General features: G+C 38.9%; 1 protein-coding gene across 5 annotated transcripts in view; it reads left to right on the forward strand.

The window, feature by feature from the left end:
• Positions 1–16,454, forward strand: part of LOC145906580 (protein NLRC5-like) — a 72,262-nt gene that overhangs the window by 12,377 nt on the left and 43,431 nt on the right. For 3 of the 5 annotated variants that reach the window (XM_082994014.1, XM_082994012.1, XM_082994013.1), the window contains exons 8-10: positions 4,090–4,251; positions 4,498–4,722; positions 6,831–6,992. The exons of 1 other annotated variant lie outside the window; for it this stretch is intronic. In XM_082994014.1, coding sequence (XP_082850140.1) covers positions 4,090–4,251; positions 4,498–4,722; positions 6,831–6,992 — 549 coding nt within the window. Of the gene's footprint in view, positions 1–4,089; positions 4,252–4,497; positions 4,723–6,830; positions 6,993–8,333; positions 9,876–16,454 lie in introns of those variants that run through there. One more of the 5 variants, XM_082994016.1, reaches the window with a different exon arrangement.

A 16,454-nucleotide genomic window follows, 5' to 3' on the forward strand; every position in this document is an offset into this window, starting at 1 on the left:
ATTATGCCATTTTTAGATCTATCCTATGCACCAAACTCGCTACAAGCTGCTAAGTCGTTGTTCCCGTAGACTCACGCTGATGTTTTTTCAGTCGTGTTCGTAATGCGCGGTCAGTCTCCCCAATATCGACCACGTCGTAGTTGCCACAGTGTGTTTAGTACACCACACCTTACTCATCGGGCATAATTCCTGCGCAGTCCGAAGCACGTAGTGTAACATGCGGGTGTTCAAACACTTGGATGTGAAAATCTGTAGAAGGACGCATCAAGGTGTCAGATAGTTCTGCAATATAATGCAACACAATCACACCCATGTGAGTCCCTTCATCACATGTAGATGGGAAGGACGTTCGTTCGCCCTCTTCACGTTACCAACGTCCTGCTCCTCTGCCTCCTCCCCTGAAATCAGGGTCTCCCTTGGGAGCATTATACGTACTACAGCGGAAAACCCTTTGACATAAATTAGTGTCCAACTCCAACTAGCTTCTAGTTTTGGTTAACCTGCAGTAACAAATAACCGCTAAAAGCAAGGCTAGAAGCCACACAAAAATTAGCGGCTCTGTTTGTTTTAAAGACCGTAAATAGAAGTTAACAAAATAGATAGAGTTGTATTGAAATCTTCGTAAATACATGTAAAAGTTAGTACCAGTGAAAAATTGAGGTGTGTTGAAACAAACAAAACCACAGAGATGATAAAAAAGAAAGACGAATTATTTTCACAACCACTTGTGACATTTGTTCGGTCGTCGGTTTTCGGTCCAACTTGATTCCCAGTAACTCCTCATCGTCACGCATCGTTGGTATCACCATCGCCATCTATAACACTCACTGGGAACAACCGGTCGTCTGTTCGTCCTAAGTTTCATCGTTGGTTTTACGTGAACTCATACCACATGTTCACATGATACGTCCGCTCATTTCCATCGATATCCTGATCAAAGTCATTAAGTTTTATCGTAGGTTTCACGCAAACTCATCCAACATGTTCACATGATACGTCCGCTCATTCCCATTGACATCCCGAGCAAAGTCATTAAGTTTTAACGTGAAACTCAAATCTAGCTTTGTTGAAGTAGCTTACTGTAGTTAGTGACGTTGGTATTTTCACATACGCCATGTTCAGTACAAATCTGTTCAACTGTTGACGCACAGATCTTCCATTAGCAAATTGAAGGGAGGAAGCCCCCGTTGAATCTTTCGAAACAAAAGCAAAGTCTAAATTGCCTTTGGGTCCTTTAACGTTTTCAATCCTTACGAGTCTTCGAGGTGGTTTCAGGGGATAGCGAAGACACTGAAGTCGTCTTAATATTTTCTTACATCGTGCGAAAGTACCTTGCCATGTATTGTTAGCATGAATTCATCAAAATTGTGGATTGCATCACCCCCCTCCAGTAGCGGGCAGTCGTCACGCCTGGTAACGTTCTGGTTGGCGTACGTGACGTGAATGTCTTCCTAGCGGCCTCGGGCGCGCTACCTGAAGTGGATTACCAAGTGACACGTCGCGTAAAAGCTTAACACCAGAAATATTCACGTCCCAAAGGTGAAAGCCATTCAAAGCTGTTCTATACGTCTGTACTTCGCAGGTTTGTTGCATAGTTGACTAAGTTTCGAAGATGAAATCCAAGGTTTGCGTTTGCAAAGTAGACATGGTAGCACGCGAAAGAGTATCGGCGACTTTATTGCATTTCACGTTGATTTGCTGCACATCAGTGGCAAACTCCGAGGTTTATGGTATGTTTACGCAGAAAAATAAACTTTTAAACTTTTTGTGGTCAGCAATCAGTTTACCTCCGTCAATCATTCTGATACAAACTTTCCAACTATTTTGTCGGGTTTTCCACACGGATGGAGATGATGTGAATATGTTAAAATTATCGAGATTGATCGCTTTTGGAACGTAGTAACTGACTTTGCTTCACAACGGGCGAACGGACGAATAACAAATTGGCGCCGCACTCGCACTCGACACCACAACAGCGCGCGTGTTTCGAGGTGTGTACGCACGAAACGAACTCGCATCGTTTCGTAAATATACCCCCTGTGTTGTATATTGTGAACAGCGATCTTCAGGAGTTTAGCACTTTTTTAGAAGCCTCACAACCGACTTTTGACGAATGCGCGATGCGAAACGCATCCATAATAAGGAACAGCGTGATTTGGTGACTGCAACACAATAAGAACGATTGTAAGTGGTGTCGCTTCAACACGTTTTCTTTAAAGCCACAGAAACACAAAGAGAGAGTTTACTCAAATTGTGATACGATATACACACCGAAAAGCGGTTTATTTACACGATTCCATGCGCTCTCGACAAATGGCAGCGACAACTTATCTTGTGCGCACCCAGGTCAGCGCTTGAATCTTCTTGTTTGGTATTTTTGCAATAGTTGCAACAAACGGGATGGAAAAAACATCGCACGAAACTTCAAACTTTAAAAGCAAGCTAGAAAAGAACACGGAAATTGTCAGATAGACGCTTCTGTGTGCGTGTGCTCATATGGATTAATGTTTTGTCGGCCACTTGTTTCCTTTTTGAGACTTTCGGGCCAAATACTCATGTAACGATATGTACTAGGGATGATTAACATGTCAGCGAATACGATCGACAAGAAAACATTCGATTTGCGTCGAGTTTCGCAAAGTAGTTTGCGAGTAGTTGCCTTCCTATACTGAAATACAATCGTGATCGACGTGTTGGCCGCCTGTAATGTGTAACAAATATTTGTTTCATGATGATGTCCAGATCCAGGTTTCGCGTCGTAAAGACTTTTAGTAATTACCTGCTGCATTACTCTGTGCAAATTTTACGACATTTTCCATTTGAACAGAACTAAGGGCAACGGTGATTGGCAAAAGTCACTTTTAACCCTTAAGGTGAACTTATAGAGGGGATTCTACATTCTCACATGAATCGTGGTCAGAGTTCTGCATCATCATGTCCTTTAACGCAAGCTAATAGCAGATATGAAAAATAACGTCGAACACAATGCAATTTCAAATGACATGTTTATATTCGTAGCAAATGAAACTTGAAGCAAGGAGTAAATAATACATAGGTTATTTCATGAATCAAGATAAACAAGTACCTGTGGTTGCGGCAAGTTATACTGGACAATTACCAGGAATTCGCAACCCCTTCGGCAGGTCGCGTTTCAGTTCGTTGATTTCGACCTGCATCGACACTGGGTGTTAGTTCTTCTGCCGTTTCTTTTGCGTCTCAATTCTTTCTGAATTATTTTAATTCAGCTTTTATTCAAGGTTCATATGGCCTTGCACCGCGAAACCTCCAAGGCGGCTGGGTTAAGCGAGTCCAAGGCAGCTGAAGCGCTGCAACAAAACTTCGGTATTTCGTAAGAATGACTTACACACATCTGTTTGCTGCAACCATAGTTTACACGTATTGTTTGCCTAATATTTATGTAACTTGGATGGTGGATAGTTTATTAACTCTAGGGCTACGGAATATTTATTGGTTTAATTCATATGTTTGTGAATAATTTCATTGAAACATTAAACATCCTGCAGTTTTGAAAGTGGCGTCGCTCATCAAAATGAATGTAATTATATAAGCGCAAAACAAAAACGGTTAATAACCAAAGTTCTAAACCATCTCTTTATCCAAACCCGATCTTCGATGTAACTTGGTTTCTAACTCCAAATTGCGTAATTAAGTTCAATCCCTTGAAATGTTGATGTTTCGTCATTAGAAAATTAAAATAGAGAAAATCTTGTCGTTATCTGCGATGCAAAAGCAAAGCGTAAAGCGCCAATAATTCTGCCCCGATCACAATGCAGTTCTATTTTGGGTAGTTGTTAAATGTTTTATCATCAGGAATCAGTTTACCTCCGTTATTCATTCTAAAACAAACTTACCAACTCATTCGTCGGGTGTTCAACACGAGCATACAAAAATCAACCATTAAGTTTTCAGCGTAATGAGACATTTATTTATATCGGGAGAAAAAATATTTATGTCAAAGTTAAATAATTATTATTATTTTGTTTCGTGTTATCAAGCTATAGTTTTAATACCGCTCATTTGTAGTGTTGTTATTCATACCATGTTTTACTTGGATATTATTTCATTCAGCTGGAACTGCTCAACTTCTCCTACAACAAGATAGAAGACCGTGGGGCGGTTTACGTGTCAAAGTGCATCCGAAACATTGAACAAGTGGATCTGCGTGAATGCGGTCTGACAAGCGTTGGTGCCAAATATCTGTACGAGAAGATTAAACTGTTAAAAGAACCGGTGGGTGATTTCATGTCTGTCCAACGGAACAATGTTTATGTTTGTAATGCGTCCAACACGTATGAAAATGTCAGCGAACTAGATGTGTTGTTATAAGAGGAGCCCAGTGACGCAAAACAATACAAACAATAAAGCATGGTCACATTTCAGGTACTTTTAGCCAATTAAGTTGTTTTTCAATTAAAACATTTTGTCACGATGCAGGATTCAAGCTCTACTAATTTGATTTGTCTGAAATGTACCAAGGAAGCTGAGAAGAAGCTGCTGAAGAATCTCGCATCGTCGTTGTTGGGGGAACCAACCAACCAAGCGATACTTCGATGTTGCAGCTGGGCTCATGAAACAAACGATGAGGAGATAACTTCATCCGTGTCCTCCTTACTCCCTGATGAGATCGACCTCAGTTACTCATCGCTCCTCCCGACCGACCTCGAGAATCTCACCTTCGTGATTCAACGGAGAAGCAAACCGGTAAGATGTTTTTTGAGCACTTTTATACCAGTAAGATATTAGTCCAGTTATGAGACTTCGAAACGAAAATGAAATTTTTTCGTGAGCGACAAATTATACAATCTTTGACTGCCAGGGATCTGGGAACAAATTCAAGTGTTTTCCAACTAGTGGAACGTTACCCCCAAATGGGTCACATGCTATTTATTTTTTTGAGGGTGGAAATATGTGGGTCATTCATTATGACATCTATTAAACCCAGTTGTTGCAAGGAATGTACTAAAACAAAAACAAAAAAAATCAATTGGAATTTGTAAGAGTTTGGTTGTTCATGCTTGTAACGTAATATAATATGAATTGTTTTTGTCATACAAGTTTTCATAAATTTCTGCAAGTTTTTGTCGGAATAATGAAGCATGCTACAATTTTTGAAAGGGGGGCGCTAATGAAAATATATGGAATTATTGAAGCACAGGAAAGAGAATAGTTAACAAACCGATGCCAACTGGTTAAATGTTTGTTTTTGTTTTAGTGAAAATACTCATATGGTTAACATTTATGTTTCCGGTCTTAACTGGTTCCTTAATTTCTACAGAATCTACCCCTTCAGTTGGCATTGTACAACAACATGAAACAATTGTATATAGTTTGCTGCTTTTTTTTTTTACAAGAAATGATTTGTTGATTTTCGAATGTGGGTCCTTATAAACACACAAGATATGACATGATGCATTATGTAAAAAACAACCCAATTTCCAGACTATAAATATGTGGGTCACTTTATTGCCAACTGCTTGAAAATATAATCTTTTGTTTTTTTTTCTTCTGTAAACAAAATGTGTCAATTTAATAAAGAACTAAAGATGTTATCAGGAATACGTATAAATATCCGACAATAATAGTCCTTAAGTATCAAGTACAATCCAAATTGTGAGTATTCTGCAATCACTGTGCCATAAGATGATTTATTTTTTCGAAGTGACAAAACAGCATAGCTTTGTGGCAAACCATAAACAGCCACTGACACTACAATATTTAAACTTTATGTAGCTTGATTCTGTTTTAAAAATTCAATTACAGGTATATGCAATTGATGTACAGTTAAATTCCTGGTCCTAGTAATAGTAAATGACTGTAACAAAAGCACTTTTTGATAAACTACCGCTGCTACGTGCTAACATCTTGTACATATTTACTCTTACATATGTTGACTCTTAAAATTGCATTTATTTGTAAGCTATTACAATTGTTATAATGATAGTTGTTTCAATATAACAGATGTAGTTTAATAACACAGGAATCATTACAAATTTGCTGTAAAATTCATACAAAATGAGAAACAAATATTTTTTATATAAACTTCATTATTCACCAGTAGTGAGCATTAAAACAATCCTGAAACACTTTTGAACAGCACAGCGAATCATATTTTCAACTCTGCAACAAGCTATTTCGCTACGATGTGCTTACGACGTACGACGGAGTAGAACTCAATTCTAATCGATCGTAGCGTCGTTAGATCGACTTCTTTCGTCGTATGCTTCTTCGACGGCGCTCCGACGCAGTGGGCATATAACTGCTCCGACGGTCGTAACCGACGTATCGTAAGGACCTTACGACGCGCTTACGACGGCAGTGGGCATCAGCCTTTACCTGGAAACAACCGTCGCCTCTACAAGAGTCAAAATTCATGCAAACAGCGGTTTAACAAAATAGATACGAAAAGGCACACTGCACGCTTCGGAGCACACAGTGTGTAGAACGTTCAATGACGCCGCCACAGGACCCCCATCCAGTAGCGGGCAGTCGTCACGCCTGGTAACGTTCTCCCGGCGGCCTGGGGCGCGCTACCTGAACTGGCACGGACAAATTAACGTGAGCTGGTTCCAGCCGATTGATGGATACGTGTTGGTCGCGACTGCCAATAACAAGTTTGAGCATGAAACTGACACAAAGCTCACATCTGACACAAAGCCTACAATTACTTTTTCCATTCTTTTAAACAAATCGGATATATTTAAATCTGGTCAAGAATTATTCGCGCTTGATCAAAATAATTATTGCTTTTTGATATCACTTATCTGTGTTGTTATTCACGCTTTGTTTAACGTTGATGTGGTTTCGTTCAGCTGGAGCTGCTCAAGCTCCCTTACAACAATATAGAAGACCGTGGTGTGGTTTACGTGGCAAACTGCATCCAAAATATTGAACAAGTTAATCTGCGTGGATGCGGCCTGACAAGCGTTGGTGCCAAACATCTATCGGAGAAGATTAAACTGTTGAAGAAACCGGTGAGTGATTTCATGTCTTAGTCGGAATTCGTCCAACACACACGAACTTTTGTAAGTGTCGCGAGCAAAAATGCAACGCACGAAAAAAAAGAAAGCTTCAGGCTTGGTTATTTTAATGCCTTTACTGTCGCCATATCGCAATGTAATGCTTCACCGTTATATTTCACACTATGCTCCAACTATAATTTAGTGACATTCTAAAGGTTATGTCGTTTTTAGATCTATCCTATGCACTAAACCAGCTATAGACTGTTAACTCGTTGTTCCCGTAGACTTCTGGCAGTTAATTTAATCACCCTGATGTTTCTTCAGTCGTGTTCGTAATGCGCGGTCAGTCTCACCAATATCGACCACATCGCAGTTGACACAGTGTGTTTAGTACACCACACCTTACATATCGGGCATATCTCCTGCGCAGTCCGAGGAACGTAGTGTAACATGCGGGTGTTCAAACACTTGGATGTGAAAATCTGTAAGAGTTCGCAACAAGATGTCAGATAGCTCTCCAAAATAAGGCAACACAATCATATCCATGGAACCTCCCTTCGTCACATCTAGGCGTTGATGCCTGGTTACGCCGCATAAAGGAAGGTTGATAATACTTTGCCATCCACAACAACTTCCGCAGTGTTTTATATTTACCTGCTTTCTTGCGTCCTGGGATACTTTCAGTTTGTAACCTGATCAATCCTGGCTTCTTACACTAAACTTTATTTTGAGCAAATTATACGCTTTAGACAACAAAGAAAAGCTCGTGGCACCCCTGAAAGTTACAAATGGCATCCTGGTTGGTAACCACGGCTGTATTCGTTTGAAACAAACAAAATATAAAATATGGAAACTGCAATGAAACAAATGAACCTGACATAACCACATTAAAAGTGTGAAGTTAAAAACAACACCAGGAATCTGTAATAAATATACCAGAAAGTAAAATCGGCTGACATAACCACTCCTTATCCAAGTATAAGCAGGACGAGGTCACACCGATAACGCTAAAGAATTACAGCTAAATTTATGCTATAATTTTGCTGTTACAGGTGACTCAAATATTAACAAACCATTGTCTATATGCAAACAATAGCGGTTATTTCAAGCAATCAGCACTATTTCCAAAATCATTGTGATTTCCTTCATGACAAATATTTGAACCCAAATGTTGCAAACAATGATGAGATCACTGACGTAATAATCAGATGAGAAGAAACTTGCTGTGTTTATTTTTGACTTTTTAGTTTATGTTATTACAAGTTCACTCTGGCCATTTTATAACAACATAATTAGATATTTACGACCATAACATGATCCTAATCTCCAAGCTTAAGTTATTTTGTTGTTTAGATGGAGTTTCTTGATCTGTCCGGAAACGATTTGACGGATAAAAGTGCTGAGTCATTGGCTGCATGTGTTCAAAACATTGAGAAGTTGCGTGCTTGGAGATGTGGCTTCACACAAGCAGGGGAGAGTCTCATCAGATCAAAGTCGGGAGGAATAGTTTTCTTGTAACTTTCCATTCTAGCTTGCAGTTCCTTAAGTTATTTCCGACGAGATATTTGATGTAGATTCAACTGAATATCACCACACTACGCTAATTCAATAACGTAACACGTGATGCAATAATAACCAGGATTTACTGTGTGTTACGCATATAATTTGTAAACTCCTCATTTCGCAACATTAATTCTTATTCACATGTGACGTATACGACGTAAACTCGCCAATGAACCCCGTGACGCGTTAGGGTTTTCCGCTTATCGCCCGTCTGTGAAGTGTTCAAAGTTTCCACCAATTCTCATTGACTCTGTTACGCCACCACGTGTACAACTGTTCTTGCATCAATTTTATTTCTCAATTTTTTTTATTTCTTTCTGGGATCGTGAGTTCGAACCTTACCGAGAACTTGATTTTAAAAATCTCGCTCCGACTCATCGAGAAAAAAAGAGTGAACCTATTACCCACACTATAATAAACAAATCCATCAGAACCTGTATAATGTTTGTGGAAATTTCGGTACCCCGGTCCATTCTTAACTTATGCGCGATTAAATTTGAGATTTGTTTTTATTGGTTTGTGAATTATTTGTGGATTACTGACACGCTGTTTTTTGATTTAGCGTTTTTCAGCCACGTTAGTTGATTGTGACGTCAATCTATGTTCTGCATGATTAACTTCATAAAGTGATAAAATAAATCCAGTTAAAGATATGCATGAATGAACAAGATATAAAGTAGCTGCAGAAGGGACGAGAATATTGTGTGTTGACGACGTTGGGTATAGTTAAGTATTGTCACGAAAATAAAAACCTACTTCTACTCTGCACATATTTTCGACTCGTTTAGTTTAAACTTTCCTTATAGCTGTGTGCTGTGATCAGTGGAAGCATTTGAGATTGGCTTGGTGGGATTGTAGTGAACACGCATGTGTATGTTTAATATGTATTTCTATAATGTGCCGGTACGTTGTATTACTTGCCGATGTTATGTTTGTGCAAATTTTATACCCTGGAGAGTTTACGCACGCATTCACGTAACTCTAAACGACTATTTAAAACTTTCACGACCATCGCTCTAAAACAATTACCTCGTTTGCGACCCCGATAAAAACGTGTCAGTGTCTCCGCCTTGTCTGGACGCAGTTGTAGTGCGCTGGCACATCATGACTTGACCTGAGGGATTTTTAACTTGAAGAAGTTTATTGTTCGAAAGAAAGTTGCAAGCGGGTTTAAAAAGCGATGTAATGCATTGTCAAAAAAACAGTCATTCAGTCATTCAGATCAGACCACTCATTCTAACTATTTCGGTGCCGAACTTAAATTGATAACTCAAATCTTGGATTTTGCTGTTTTGATGTCTGTGAAGTTTTTGCCATCTCAATAAAAGATTGTTTATTCTGAAATGGTGTCAGATCTATACGGAGTTTTCTGAAATAGAACACGGATTAAAATTCGGTTAAACTTGTTTGTTAGCTCAGAAGATCACTTTCTGTCCTCGCTTTCGCACTCGTTTTCACATTTCTGTAAGTGGCGATCACAGGCCGTTTGAAAGATCGGAATGATTAAACTTCCACAGTTATCAAAAATCACTGATTCTCGTTAAAGTTTAAGAAGTTCGAGAGCTATCTTGGCATTCCTAAGCTGTTAAATCTTACAACATTCTCATATTCAGCAGCTCTGCTTTCTATCAAGTCTGTGTGGAGCTTATTCAGTGCGTAAAACTGTTTGAGGGCGTTCCCTTTCCATCTATTTTACTGTCTTTGCTTCGTTATTAAAATTGCATTCCATTGGTGCAGTTTGGCTGTTTGCAATTCTCTATGAGAAGTCATGTTGCCAATAAAGCGAAATTCTGTGCGACTAAAAACAGACTTATTTCGTGTAAGGATTCTTCTTTGATGCAAATGAGTTTCTTGCGGGGTTTTGATTTGATTGAACGTCACACTAACATCAATAGTTACGTCACAAACAATGGCGAATTACTTCAGTACAACATCAGACGATGAAACATATTAGAGCGAAGATTCAGCAAACTGGTACATGAGGAGAGTGGGAAGATTCAATTTAATTTAGTAAAAGTCCATCGGCCAGGACCAAATTTTCACGGTTTCCGTGGCCTTTTTTTCATGGTCTTTTTTAAGGCCAAATGACCATACTTTAAATGTGCAAATGACGCAAATAGAAATATCCGAACGACAAAATTGATTTTCGTTCGCGCTTTCCTCGGAACGCCACGTGGTCGACTTACATGGACATAAATCACGACGTGCGCGCGTTGTGGTTCCACTTACCCGTTGCGGTACTAATTAAGTTTTTACGATTTGCTCAATTGCGACTCATAGCTTTAGGTTGTCTGGGCTATGGTGACATCAAGGTCATAGGTTTTGTTTACTTTCTTGAGCGTCAGAGTGGAAATATTTTTCGCAGTAGTAGTTTTTATTTTTAGTTTTGTTTCATTCAATTCTTCACTTCCTACACAGTTTTCTTTGTCTTCTGCCTTTCCTGTTTTTTCCAGATATTTGCGGATTGTGCGATTGGTGAGAGCTTTGTAGAAAATGTTGGGTCACTGAGAGAGGAGCAAATATTAAAACTTCTCGCTTTGGTGGAAGTTCTAAATCTACATCTGCTTTGGTTCTCCGCAGTAGAAACGGTGCAAGGATTTTATGAAGCATCAAAACAACATTCTTCTCTTTATCTGAGCTCACTGTTTGACTGCTTTTCTGGATTTTGTTAAAATCCAACTCGTTTAGTTTGTTATTAGTTTGAAACATTTTTACGGAAGCAAAATGCATCCAGCCCTAATCATTACTTATCATGAAAAAGGTTTAATAGCAATTGGCTACATAATAGTTGGGCATAGGTTGAACAATACATAATGGTGAAAATACCGATGTACATGTCTGTGATTGCTCTGTAACACCTATGGTGACTAACGTACATGTTATCGTACGCTGTGCGTTCTTCATATCTGAAATGTTAAGGGTGTCTTTTCATCCGCAACACACGTCTAATCTTTAGGTATGTATGTGTATTACATAAATTTTTACTGAAAAATTTTTCGTCCTACAGTAACCTAGTGCACAAGCCTGGCAGTGTCATTTATGAAATATTACAGATAAATGTTGTGCTTTGTGTGGTAAACTCTTGTTATTGATAAAATTCATCCTGAAACCGCAGTTTTAAAAGTCCTGTCCAAATATTTACTAATGTAGAAACCTTTTTATAACCAGCAGGCTGTTAAATGCTGTATTCCTAGCTTTGCGGACTGCAGCTCCAATGTCATCCGAAGTGTTGCTGGCAACTACACCCTTTCCATTTCCAACAGCAATCATGCATCGCTGCCGATAGATTCGACCAACTTTCTTATCACGATGTGCGTCTCGTGCAACCTCCAACAACACACATTGAAAATCATCAAACGAATGTTCTTCAGTGGATGGGGTGGAGGGATTTTAATCCCACCCCATTTTCCCCCAGTCCAACCTCTAACTGCATCATCGCGCTTGAATTTGAACTTCCTTTCTTCCCGAACTGTTAGGTATTGTTCTTGTTCCTCAGGCGTGCGTTGGTAAACCTGATCGTTGGGTTTTGCATTGAGTCCAGGCCACATCATCCCCAACGTTCCTTCACCAAACACTTTATCACGACCGAGATCGATTTTCTTTCTGCTCTGCCCACGTTTTCCTCTTCCTGACAGTTTTTGACGGGAGAAACAGAGTTCCATAGTGCGGTGGCCGTAACTTGGTTGGTGAAAACATGACGTTGTCTCTGTGGTTGCAGCGTAAATGAAACCGTTTTCAAAAATGCAGCTGCCTATAGGAGTCCTTTCATTTTGAAATATCACAAATATCAAAGTGTCCTTTTTGCATTTTTATGCCTAGAAACTGCAAAAAATGGAAATTTAATGATCTTCCAGACAATAGGCAGCTTTTTGTAACAAAAATGTGGGACAGTGAATTAGCGTTCATGGTTCGGTTAACTCGGTCATTACTATCTGCAAATTTTAATATGAAGGAAGTTTACAATTTGCATATTCTTACAATGAGAGAAAAATCACGAAAAATAACTGGCTTTTGCATGAATTTTGTACAAAAATTTATTGGGGTTGCCGTTATTTAGTCATCTAAAGTTTAGATTCTAAACAGACAAATTTATTTTGGGTGGGAATCCCAAACGATGACGCCATTCAGTTTTCAGCACTACCTAACCGTTCACATAAATGCTGTTGTTTTATAGTGACTAGAAACACCAATTTATGCCCAAATAATTGTTCTTCGAACCAATTCTACCACCAGCATCTACGGTAAAAAAATGACTTGTTAATAGGAGAATCGTTGGCGTCCAATCTCCGAAAAAAAAACTATTTAGATCGATGTGAATGTTGCAAGATTGGCGTGACCGATATGTTAGGCTTCATTAAGTTATTATAGTAATTCAATTTATAGATTTTGGAAAAAAAACAATAGCGTTGGTCTGTTCGTGGTACTGCATACAGGTAAATTAACATTTATTCACGCCGCCCGTGTCGAAGAGTGGCGCCTCGTGTCGAACACTTAGAATGTCAAAAAAGGCATAAATCGACACCCTGCTCATCATCTGTAGCTGACATCACTTTGCGATCTAAAAGCTTCTCCAAGTCTTGGTCACTGATCGGCTTGCAACCTTTTTCTTCATCTGCCGACTTCTTCAGCATGGAGAGAATCTTTGTGGAAGTTGATGTTGAACTAAGTTATCAGATTTTATGTCTTCTTCCAGTTTCCCCTTAAACTTGGATCTATTCATGATTAACCGCTCAAGGACACGCTTGGCTTCAGCTCGTTCAACCATGAACTGGTCAATAGTGTTTGCAGACACAAATCTGTAAACTATCACAGTCCGTGTTTGGTCGATACGATGACAACGGTCTTGGGCTTGCAAATTATTTTGAGGATTCCAATCAGAGTCATAAATGATCACTCTGTTGGCTGCAGTTAAATTTATCCCAAGTCCTCCAGCTCTTGTTGTGAGCAAGAAAATAAACAACTCCGGGTCAGAGTTGAAACAATCAATGAAGTTTTGTCGAACTTTACACGGAGTCGATCCATCTAATCTTACATGATTGTGATTTCTATAGAGACAATAATCCTCCAGAATATCAAGTAGTTTTGTCATCTGACTAAACAAAAGAACCTTATGCCCTTTTGCTTTTTTACATCAAATGCGGTGAAAATTATTTCGTCAAATTTAACATTCTTTCGTCCGAAGAAAAAGTTAAGTACAAAAAACATTTACAAACATAGAGATTTCCAGCTTTCCTTTATCTTCCATCATTTTCCCAGGCCACCTAAACAAGCAAAGTATAATAAACGCAACATCACAACGATTTCAAGAAGGTCGGAAGCTTTTTCAACCCTTAACTCCTTATAGCGTGTCAAATGCCCAGCCTGCTGTATTGAAGTTAGGGTATTGACAGCACGTGGTTTAAAGTATCAGCATTGCTTTTGCTTCGAGCGATACAGGAAAGCTTTTCTCAACATTTAAAAGTGTTTAGTTTCGCAGTGCGCAGATTTTTCTTAACCCAGGCAAATATCCCAACCAACCTCATTAATAAAATAAGTAATATTTATATTCGTTTGAAAAGGACTGTTGCAATTTATTTGCGACTTATTGAATAGCAATCTTCGGTTGCAACACTATAAGTTAAAAGAACGTGCTTGCCTACAAGTTCGCGACAACTTGGAGAACAGGATCTGCAGTTGAAAACGTCGAGACAGTTGGGAGAACAAACCTTTCTGAATCTGCAACCGCCACAATTATCTGTGGAATGAGATCAGAATGGAGGAAAAACACTTTCGTAAATTGTATTGGTAAAGTGGTTGTAATTTTGTTCGGCACGACTGTGTTATTACAATACGTTTCTTTGTCTGTTTAACCAAATCTAATAGCAACGCAACCAATAAGACTGTTGTTTCGTCAATAAACCTCTGCTGTCATAACATACAATAGCTGATGGCTTGTATCAGGAAATTATGGTTGACTTAATGATAGGGTTTCCATTGAAACAAAGTCTAAAAGCGTGGGTTCGATTCTAGTTGTAGCCATTTTAACCGAAATTAAATTTTTTCAAAAAACAATCAAGTTCAAATATAGTCACAGATGACTGCTTTGTGGTCACGTGATATTCCAAATGTCAGACAGGAAATGTTTTAATTTCCCATGGCAGAAAAAATGCAACTTTCTCAGTGCTCGGTTAACGAAGAAGATAATTTTGTGGCCAAAATCGCTTCTAAACTTTAGACGAATATTATTTGAAAACCTGCCGTCGTGATGTACTCTTGTAAAGGTATTGAGGTTTGATTGGCATTTAAACTTTTTCTATCAGCTTAAGTGACCAAAGTAAATCCAGGTTTTGTATTTTCTGACAACCAGTAACGTTCGCGATTCTAAAGGAGCACTCACGTGTGATATTCCTGCCTCGGCACGACGACATATCGATCGCGAGCTCTAGGATTGTTCTGGGTTCTCTTATTGAGACGCACTGGGATCTTTCATCTCTGCAGTAACCTTTCTTGCACAAACACCCGTCCAGACACAAATCAGGGCAGACGCTGGTGGAGATGGATTGCCGCAAAGTCTTGCAAGATCTACAGCCTTCCTGGCAGTCGTAGCGTTGATGGTAAACTTCATTGCTGTAACAAGCTGTGAAAAAGAAGGTTGGACTTTTATTAAACACAACTTCAATGTTTAAAATTGGCTGAAAACTAAATTAACTTATTTTTTACAGGTACTAATAATCCTTAGTTTGTTTGTTTGAGAATATTCATACGTAATAATTTTTTAGTAAAAGAATAGTTTGTGACTTGCAAATCAGGGAAAAATATCGTATCTAGGTGTCCTTAATCAGCTTAAACAATTCCGGTGGATTGCCGAAGAAAAATAGAGAAGGTATGAACCTTCTGATGGGGACACAGGCGTTTGTTTCATCTCTGCAGTATCTAGGCTTGCAAATACAACCACTGCGACACCTCTTCGAACACTCCCTGAAATGAACTTGCTTTCTCAATGAAGTGCACGTGACACACCCGACCAATCGGTGTAGTTTTTCTTATCTTGCTTAACAAAGAGAACCTTTATTTTTACTTATGGAAAATTTTGTTTAAACATCTAACCTGGTTTAACCGACACACACTGGTTATTTCTGTCTCTGCAATACCCCTTCTTGCAAAGACAACCATCCGTACACACACTGGGACAAACTCTCTCCTCCGCCGAAAGTCTGAGAGACGCGCAGTTTGTGCAGCCGCTCTGGCATTTCTCAGGTGGATGAAATTCCTCGTTTATTCCACATTCTGTTGCAGACATATGTAGGTTGTTGCGTTAGTGCTTACAGTTATGATGTAACTGCAGTTCATTCTACGCATGAAGTTTTGAAACACATGACAAGTTTTGTGATGCAGACCATCCAACAACAAACAAAATAATATGCACTAAGAAAATGTATAAGTTTCTGTTTATGTAATACTGGCACACATCTGTTGTTCCCATCCCGGCAATATCCAGGTTTACAAAGACACCCGGATGCACAAGACGTTGGACAGAATTGAGGTTGAGGTTGACGACGAAAATCACAACTTTCGCATGGACTCTGACAACTCCATGGAAGGAAATAACGCTCATTCTGTCCACATTCTGTATTGTGACGAAACAATGAAGTTGCAGTTATCCGACATTATCAAGAATTATTTGTAAAACTACATAATCATTAAAACTGTTTGTTGGGTGTATAAGGATTATGTAAAAAAATTAAGAGACTTGCTGATAACGAAGATATCACAGTAAATTTCGTTTTTTTCATATATTCTTATGTATGTTTTCATGTTAAAAGTTTCATGATGATCTCGTTGAAAAACATAAGTTTTTGTAATTTTATTTCCCCACTTTATTCTCTTGTTTTATCATTGATACAAATATACATCACCTGGCACAGTTAAGAC

This window comes from Ascidia mentula, chromosome 6 (genome assembly GCF_947561715.1).
Source record: "Ascidia mentula chromosome 6, kaAscMent1.1, whole genome shotgun sequence".
Classification (NCBI taxonomy): domain Eukaryota; kingdom Metazoa; phylum Chordata; class Ascidiacea; order Phlebobranchia; family Ascidiidae; genus Ascidia; species Ascidia mentula.